The 9,982-nt window shown below is 30.7% G+C and overlaps 1 protein-coding gene across 1 annotated transcript; it reads left to right on the top strand.

Annotated features, from left to right (window-relative positions):
• Positions 1–3,187: 3,187 nt before the first annotated feature.
• Positions 3,188–4,382, top strand: LOC114747191 (uncharacterized). The gene is made up of 4 exons (XM_028935480.1): positions 3,188–3,216; positions 3,691–3,734; positions 3,840–3,944; positions 4,141–4,382. Exons 1-4 carry the CDS (start codon positions 3,188–3,190, stop codon positions 4,380–4,382), a joined length of 420 nt encoding a protein of 139 aa, XP_028791313.1.
• The last annotated feature ends 5,600 nt before the right edge of the window (positions 4,383–9,982 follow it).

Below are 9,982 nucleotides of genomic sequence, written 5' to 3'. Positions count from 1 at the left end.
TTTTATCTTGTCTTTGATGTTATATTATGTTATTTTATTTTTCGTCTTTTTGTGTTTTATATTATGCTATCATTCAATTCTCATCTTGAGTTATTTTATGATGTTGTTCTATCGTAAAATATTATGTTATTTATGTTCATTTACAATTTACACAATTTATGTATCATCTTCACTTAGTATCTATGTTGTTATTTCATAGTATTATTTGTGTTGTACTAATTCTCATATACAAATAATTTATACTATACATATAATATATACTTTTTATATTTTTTTCTTTCTCTCATTATATTTGTTTACATTGTGTTGTTTATATATGCTATTTCTATGATTTATTTATAATATAATACCTAATAGTATTATATATGATTATATAATGTAATCAATATAATTATAGGTTTATTTATTGTTTATATTTCATTATGAATTGGTATTTACTTAATTTATTTCATTGCAGCAGTTTTTGTCTTAATTTAGATTTTTAATATTTATATATGATAAATGAATATTTATTTATATTAGTTTACTGTAACATTTATGTGCAATCCCCCTTCCTCTAAATATATTTATATACATTGCTAATGTTCATATGTGTTTATTTATTTATTTATTTGATAAAGCATGTGTTTATTTATTATTCCTCATGTTTTATAATTCTTCCTGTATAATTTTGAAGGTATAATTTATATATGAGTGACTTTTAAATCCTAATATTTTATTTCTTACGTTTCATTGTTCATCAATTTCATCATACTTCTAATTTTAGTTATAATCATTTTAGTTGAATCCATAGCCAATCTCACCAAACTCAAGTTCACAGCCCTTGATAGTATCGGAAAAATTATTTGTCTTGGGTCTTAGATGTTAAAATTCACCTAGATGACAAGGGCCTAGGAAATGCTATTGTATTAAAAAATAAAGCAACTAGCAAAGACAATGCTAATGTCATGATTTTCCTTTTCCATAATTTACATGAAGGGTCAAAAGCTGAATAACTAACCATGAAAGTTCTATTAAAATTATGAAATAACTTGAAAGCTAAGAAAGGTATGATCATCAAAAAATGATAATCTTTCTTAAAGCTTGTTATGAATGGATGTATTTTAGTCTCCAAGATTTTAAAATTGTGACTGAATATAATTAAGCAGTTTTTAAAAAAAGTTCTTAATTGAGACTATATGGTGAGAAAATAACAAATGAGAATTTATTAGAAAAAAACCTTTTTGACTTTTCTTACTTCAAATGTGCTTCTATAGTAGCAGTATCATGAAAAAGGTTTTAAGAAATAGTCTAAATTAAACTCATGTCTTCTTATGGTTGAACAAAACAATGAGTTGTTGATTAAAACAAATCATGAAATTTGTCCTCTCCAATTAGCTCCATTCCCTAAAGCAAATGTGACTATACGCAATAATTATCATGTGCATCAGCAATGGTCGTGGTAGGGGACAAACTAATTACCATTATCATAGTAGTAGATGTAACAATCATAACCCAAATACCCACCAGAAGAGAAAACTTGGTGATAGATCCCCCTCAAAAGTAGTTGAAAATCAATGTTACTGGTATGGTATGAAAGGACATTAGTCACATACTTGTGATATGCTTGAGCATCTAGCAAAACTTTATCAAGCCTCCCTAAAAAGGAGATCAAATAATGTAGAAACAAATTTGACTTTTCAAACTAATAATGTGCAGGCAAATTTTGCATATAAGAATGATGATGTCAATAAGCTAGATGATGTTAATAGCCTTGACACTATAGCACACTTGGAGGTAGCTAATTTCTTTGAGAATCATGATTAGAAAATTTTTGATAAAGAAACGTTTTAATTTGTCTTATTTACGCTTTCTAATTTAGTTTAGAAAACTCTTGATAAAGAAACAATTTAGTTTGTCTTATTTTTGCTTTACTTATGTTTACTTTCTTTATTTAAGAGCATTATTACTCATGATATACTTGAAATTTATTTTAATGCATTTCTTTTCTTTTGGTAAAGAATATGGATGTTTCTCCTCTTTTTGTTGGACACAAGAATAAAGATATATGCCTCATAGATAGTGCTACAACACACAACATACTCAAAGATAAAAATTATTTTTCTCACTTAATAATGAGTAGTGCAAGCATCAACAATATAGAGGGTAACACAAAAATAATTAAATTCTTTGGAAGAGAAATTATAACAGGGATAAAATTTGTTATTAATGATGCTTTATATTCTTCTAAGTCTCAAAGAAATTTATTAAGTTTTAAGGATATCAGCCAAAATAGGTATCAGATTGAGACTATAAATGAGAAAAATATGGAATACCTACATATTACAATGGTTAGATTTAATGTGTCTTAGAAAATTTTCCTACATTATCTTGAAATTTCTACTATACAAATATTGGTACAATCAAAATAAATGCAATAGTAAACCAAAAGTTTGCTGATAAAAGCATATTTATTGTTTGGCATGACTGATTGGGTCGTCTCATATCAACTATGATACGAAGAATTATTAAAATTCACATGGACAACCATTAAAGAGCTAGAAGATTCTTTAATTTAAAAATTTTTCATGTACTGCTTGTTCTCAAGATAAATTAATTACAAGGCTCTCACTGACAAAAGTTGGGATTAAATCTCCTATATTTCTAGAATGTATCCAAGGGGATATATGTGGTCATATTCATCTACCTATTAGATTGATAGAGCACCCAAGATGGGAGTGAATTAGATGATATTAAAAATTTTAAGATTCAAAAATAATAATGTAAATGAAATTTGCTAGAGTTAGAAAGATTTCACTAAAGGAGTAGTCAGAGAGAAGAACACAGGCAAATTCTGTTGGTTTAGTCCAACCACTTGACCTATGTCCAGTCCCCAGAGCATTTCGAAGATTTTTTCTTACTCTTGTTATATTTAAGATCGTTCTTTTCTATATTGTATATCTATCCATCATGTTTATGTTGTAGCTAGGATACAAGATTGACGGTCATGATGAGTGCTTTTCTTGTGATGTACTATTTCATATTTTTAATATAAGATTCAGTTGACTAATTTGGGGAACTAAAGAAGTTACTAAATTAATTTTGAGTTGAGGTCCATTTTTACCCCAAAAGTTTTCACAAATGAGCTGTGGGTATCCAGAAATACTTTTTACAGCAATGTCACCCTCGAATTATGAGAAATATAGCAATGTCGATCAAATCTGACAAAACCCTAAGGTATACAGTTTGGTTTGACAATTGGGCAAAGAAAAGACATGATGGCATAGAAAATGGTTGTTACATGGATGACTTTTGTGAAGGTGGCAATTATAGTTGGAGAATCAGAAGGGGAATTTGAGGATAAAAAGAGAGAAAAAAACATAAAGAGAAGAGAAAGCCCCAATCGTCAAAGGGCATCAAGAGCTTCAAAGTTAGGGTAAAAGAGAGAAGCTCTGGTGTGCATGTGAGGTCTGATGAGCACTAGAATAGACAAGATAGTAGAGGCAAGGTTTAGATTAGTCCTCACTTTTTAGGTAAAAAATCGAATCTTTAGCAGTATAACAGTGAGATTCATTTAAATTTTTTTTCGTTCATTTGTTTGCATAGTGAAATATTAGAATAGCTCTTTGTTTGTACTTGTGTGTTGTGTTGCTGTGATGGTTCAGTTAGAGTAACTTAATAGAGATAGTGTTTAATGGCTTTGGATTGTAGGAATGGGGGACCCGATAATAGTCCCAATACTGAAATCTGTCAAGGTTAGAAGCTTTACTTAATGAGTTTAATACTATGAAGGAAGTGGTAGAAGAAAAAACAAACACATCTTCCAGATGGTAACAAGTCCATTTCTGCGACTATTTTAGCGAGGGAGTTGAAAAAGAAGAAACCTAGGGTATCTCCTAAATATAGGGTTGATGACATAAAGGGTGAAAATATTGAAGTTGAACAAAATGAAGAAAATAATAAAGGTAAGAGTGTTGTTATAGAGTTAGAGGAGATAGAGTGGAATGAGAAAGTAGATAGATGAAATTGATAGGACCCATAGAAAGGTATAGAAAGAATTTCAGGAAGAAATTGAGAAAAAGGAGCAGGAATAGCAAGAATATTTGAGAAAATGTTAAGAGGAATAGAGAAATACTCAATCTAGTCTTATAATTAAGGCAGGGTGTGATAATAAAGAATATCATGGGTTAAGTAAAGGAAGTGAGGTCAAAAAGGAATATAGTAAACATGAGACTAAGAACGAGCATAGTGAACATGAGACTGAGGGTAAACATAATGGGAGTCAGTTTGAGAGGGATGATTCTAATAGTAAGGATGAAGACTTTTGCCTGAGAGGAGAAGAAGTATTAGTGGATGAGGATGAAGATGACACGGAAGTTGAAGAGGAGGAAGCAGACAACTAGCTGATGATGGGCCTCTGTAAGAAGTTAGAGTCCATGAAGTACTAACTACTACCAATAGGAGGCTTGTTTTCCATGGAGGGTTCAACTTATGCTGATAAGGCCAAGTTGGTGACAACAACTGACAGGTATGCCATTTAATTAGGAGTGAATATTCATCTGTTAAAAGTGAGTCATTTAGAGTGAAGGCTTGGTGTGAAGAAGATCATCCTTTTGTCTGAAAATATGGGTTAGACCTATGGTTTTTATTAAAGACTATTTGCTTTGAGCATAATTGTGGAAAGGTTTTCAATAACTCGAGGGCTATAGTGAAGTGGTTAGCTTTTTCCTTCAAGATAAAGATGCACAAGAGGCCACAACATAAGATAGCTAACATGAAGAAGGACATTGAGGATGAGTTCAAGCTTTATGTGAGCATTTTGTAAAAAGATTGATTATTCAAGACATAGAGGAGAGTTATGATGAATTTAACAATCTTGAAGTATATTATCAAGAGTTAAGGGCTTTAACCCTGGATTGGATGTCACTGTTGAGATAAACAAGGATGCTTTGGAGAATGAAAAAAGAGTTTTTGGCAGACTCTGTGTGTTTCAACACCTCAAAGGTAAATTTTTTATGTTGTATTCTATCTATTTTTCTATGTCTTTAATGTATGTTTATTTGTTCCAAGATAAACACTTTTCTACTAATAAATGTTTTGATTTGTTATTTTTTAGGTTGTTAGACTAGGAAGAAGCAGGGGTATAGGCCAATAATGAGTAGATGGCACATAGCTTAAGGGAAATACGAGAGGTGTAACATTCTAAATTTTAGGCCTAGAAGTGCAAGAAATAGCCTGAAGTAAGCAAGCTATCAGACTTTTTTTAGCAGAAGTCCCAAAAATTCCCTAAAAGGTAGAATGATTCTCATGCACTAAATTACAAAGTGAAAGTTTTCTGGGACTAACGGACAGGGAAGTTAGAGGTTGTAGTGAAGCCTTGAGGGGTCAAGTAAGAGGAATGAGGATGAATATGGACCAAAGATTATGTTAGAAACTTTAAAGGGATGATTCTTAAGGCTAAACCCTAAGAAGGACTTAATTGTAATTTTGAAAGGTTTCGGAGTAAAAAGGGTAATGATGCAAAGTATGCTTGAAAATTCTAGAAAAATTTTAGAAAATAAAAATGAGGTGGTAAGGCCCATTTAAGGTTAAAAATAATGAAAATGTCCTAGGAATGGATTTTTAATAATTGGCTAATTATGGGAATTTTGGCTAATTAAGGAAAAATTAGACAAAATAAATTATTTAAAATATAAGGAGGGCTCAAACAATCAGACAGAAATGAGAATTAATTATTTGAGAAATTACGTAAGATTGTAAAATTATTCTCAACCTTTAAAAGTAAAGAGGTTGGTTTTAAAATAATTTAAAGCTGAATTTTACAATAAGGGGAATATCCGAAAGATTTTTAAAAGAGAAATCACAAGTTGAGTTTTAGCCTAAAAAAAGTTTGAGAAATTTCTGTCAGTAAAAAGGAGTGAATGATGTAGAGGAATGAATTTTCAGAGCCAAGGAATATTAGAAAGTATTCGGTCAAAATTACACTAAAATTAAATAATTAGATGTTTTCCTTTATGCATAAAAACTCTAAGAGCTTCTCTCACCTAATGTTTGGTATTACTATATCACATGAAATTATTTGTGATAAGGAAAGAATAATAATTACAAGAAAAGGATAACATAGCACATATTAGTGCGATTGAAGTAATTAGGACACAAAAAAGTATCTAATATGGCAAAATAATGCAAGATTAATGGAGGAATGACCTAGCGATTGATTTTGAACAAAATTATCCCTATTTTCCTTCTATTTTGGCACCATTTTTACATGAGGGTAATGATGGAATATTAGCATTTACTAGAGGGAAAAATTAGAAAGGAATAAATAGAGATATTTAAGTTAGCTTCCAAGGTAAACCAAAACACATAGGAACTTAGAGAGGAACACATGGCAGGATCATGAGATATGAGGCAAGATCATTAGATACTTGGCAAGCTTATGAAGTACCTAGTTTAATCAAGAGGCATATGGCAAGGTAATCTAGTAATGGTAACTTGAAGTAACCCTAAGGTAAAATGGCAAACAACCCTTTATGAATACCCCTTTTCCCCTAATATTTATGTGTTTAGATGGCCAAGAGAGACTTAAGGTAGAGAAGCACGAAATTGAAGAGCAAAGAAAGGAGAAGAAAGAAACCATAAATGATCAAAGCTTCCAGACAAGGTATGGCTATGGTTTTTGATATAGTTTAAGTTGCTCTGTCTTGTTAAGCTTGATTATGATCTTTGTTGAGTTTTTGGAAGCATTAAAACCTAAGGGAATGTGCTATTCAACTGTGTTTAAGTTATGGAAATGATTGATTGATGTTAGAATCATATTTAAAGGCTAGAAAGGAATAAGAATCAAGTGGTTTTATGATGAAATTGGAATAAATCCAACTTCAGCTCGAATTTGTGAATATTCTAGCTAGATATAGGGGTGAATTTAGGGTTGAATTTTGATACTTTTGATGCCTCCAAGGTGTTTAGAATAAAAAAATTATATAGGACATAAGTGGGAAAGTAAATTTAGAAGCACTAGAATTGAAAATAAATTTTAGCCTAAACCCTATAGTGTTTAGGCCAAGTGAAGTTCATGGGGAAGAAATTGGATCTTGTTTAATTTGAGCTTAGAAATGGATTCTACACGCAAAAGAATGACGGAATAGTATGTGAAAATAATTTTAGAAATATTGAAATTAAAAGTTAAGGTTAAAGGGTTAAATATAATAAGAGATATGTTTGAAGTGTTATTTGTTTCTATGGCTCTAATGAGTAAAAGGAAATGATGTGTCAGTATATTTAGGGTCATGAGATATCAAATAAGAGAAATAGAAAGGTTTATAGAGGAACTTCAAAAGTTGGCTGCAAAAGGAGCAAGAAAAAGAATGTGACAAGCTAAAAGTAGCAAACTTTACCCTACTTTTATATGCTTAGTATTTGCTTACATATATGATATGTTTGCCATGTTTATGTGACTTTATGAATTCATGTATTGTGTATGTAATAATATTTGAAGCATGCCATAGACCTGTGTGTTTTATGATTAATACATGATAGTTTCCAAACATGTCATTATGTTATGAAAATATTTTTGCAAGCGTGTTATGAATACCAAGTTATGTCATATATGTTTTGGTGCTAATTGTTTGCTACTGAGATTCTCTCAAATCTCATCCTCCCTTAACTAACCATAATAGATATTATAAGTATAGAAGAGGAATGCAAGACATGGACTGAGAGAATAAAAGTGAGAATTGAAGAAACGTTACTTATGTTATGTTATGTAATAATTCTCCCTATATGTTGATATATGTATAAATATGCCTATTAATGACATGTAATGATGAATGATGTGACATTTGCAAGCAAGGATAATGATGATAAAGCATGAGAATGATTTATGAGATGTTAGATTGGTTATATGTATGTAAAGAGATGTTTATAGCATGTTAACTCAAAGTAAGAGAATCATCATTCTAACATAAAGTATCAAATATGAGACAGCATAAACAAAAAGAAAAATGATCAAATTTACCCATGAGATTTTAGGATTTAATATTACACATCCTCAGATTTAAAATGAGGGTAGATCATCTCAAATGGAAATGCATATTAAGAGTTATGATTGTTCAAATATTGGGCAAAAAAATTGTAAAGTACTGTTTTGATCATATGAATAGTACCACTTCACATATTTTTTGTATTAAATGAGCAAGAAAATGAATCAATGAGTATTTTTTCCCTATAGAGAATGAAAAGAGCTTTGAATGGAGATTTGAATCACCTTAATACGATATCTCTAATTAGTTATCAAAGTTGGATAAAAATCTGGAATTACTAAATGAATAGTAACCCTTGAATTAAAATGTAAGATTTTAATGGACGGGTATAATTCATGATTCACCTGAACTGCATCTCTCCCAAACTCATACTAAAAAGGGATTAAATGATGTATGTTTCAAGAGGGATCATGCTCACTGCAATTGGACTTGATGCTAATAATTTATTTTACTCGATAACTTTTGTAATCACTCAAAAGGAAAATACTATAAATTGCAAATGGTTCTTCCAGTGGTCAATGAAATCACTAGACCTTGGGAATGGAGAACATGCGACAATTATGTATGACATGCAAAAATTTTGTTCTTTGATTTTTTTTATGTGTAAATTTTATTGCTTTATTGTTTGATCTATCAGTTTTTTAATGTTTACAATTGATATAGGGATTGAATGTTGCTGTCTCAAATGTGTTGCTAGAAGTTGAGCATAAATTACGTTCTAGGCACATATGCAAATTGGAGTAAGAGATAGAGATAAGGGCAACTAAAGAAAACTTTCTTTACTTATGCTTGAAGCACTTTTGAGGAGCAATTTAGAGACAACCTGAAGGCATTAGGAGCTTTAAGTAAAGATGTTACGGTAACAATAGTTGTCTTTTCCCCCATCTAGTTAGGATTAAGAGCCTTTTTTTACTACACAATGCCTATCTTGGATTGTTGACAACAATTATAGTGAAAGTTTTAATGCTTGGATAGATGACTTTAGGTATTTTGCTGTCATAAGAATGGTAGATGATATTAGGTTGAAGTTTATATGTAGCTTAGACTTATAAGACTTTAGAGAGGTGGAAACGAAACCTAAGCCCCAAGTATATAGGCTTTCTATAAGGACAATAAGCTTTTGTCCTCATGGTGTAGAGTTTATTTTAAGGGAGATAATGGATATGAAGTGAGTGAGGGTAATGATAGGCATATCATGTTTATCAATAGGAGGCAATACAAGTGTAAGATATGGGATCTCATTGGTATCCCATGTCAACATGCTATTTGTGCACTTTATAATATCAAGCTTGATCCAATGAACTTTATATCTCGATATTACCACAAGGACGCATACTTAGCGAGTTGTGTGAAAAATTTTCAACCAGTATGAGTGAAAAAGTTTTGGTAAATTGATAGGTTTCAACCAATATAACTTGTACCAATTTGTCCCTTGCTAGGAAGGCCAAGAAAGAAGAGAATTCGAACTAAGATATCACACCTTACTTTATTACCCAATTTTATGTCAAGTAGGAACATTTGAAACTATTTCTTATGGCCTTAAGTTGGAAAAATTTGAACTTTAAAATTTCATAAATTCGGGTTACTATTCATGTAACCCTAATTAAGGCCAAATTTTGAAAAATCATAACTAATTCTAGAAAAATTAAAATGAGGTGGTTCTAAGTTTTATTTAAAGTTCTTAATAAAATATTTAAAGGAAAAATACTTAATGGTATTAGAATTTACAATTCAGTCCCAGATTTCATGCAAAGTGGTGCTGTTCATATGGTCACTTTTCAGTTTTCCAGAATTTATGCCCAAATTTGGAAGGGCATAACTCTATGTACAAAACTCTAAATTTCATGAAGTACCATTAATTTTAAAGCTAAAAATATGATCTATAAGCCTGTCAAATTTAAGCCAAATTCTCATCATTTAGATAGAATTTCCTTTGGTCAAACTTTGCCCTTAAAAAGTCA

This window comes from Neltuma alba, unplaced genomic scaffold, assembly GCF_004799145.2.
Source record: "Neltuma alba isolate B1F8T4 unplaced genomic scaffold, ASM479914v2 tig00005239_pilon, whole genome shotgun sequence".
Lineage (NCBI taxonomy): Eukaryota > Viridiplantae > Streptophyta > Magnoliopsida > Fabales > Fabaceae > Neltuma > Neltuma alba.
The sequence above is the reverse complement of the archived record's forward strand: the minus strand, read 5'-3'. Positions and strand labels throughout refer to the sequence as shown.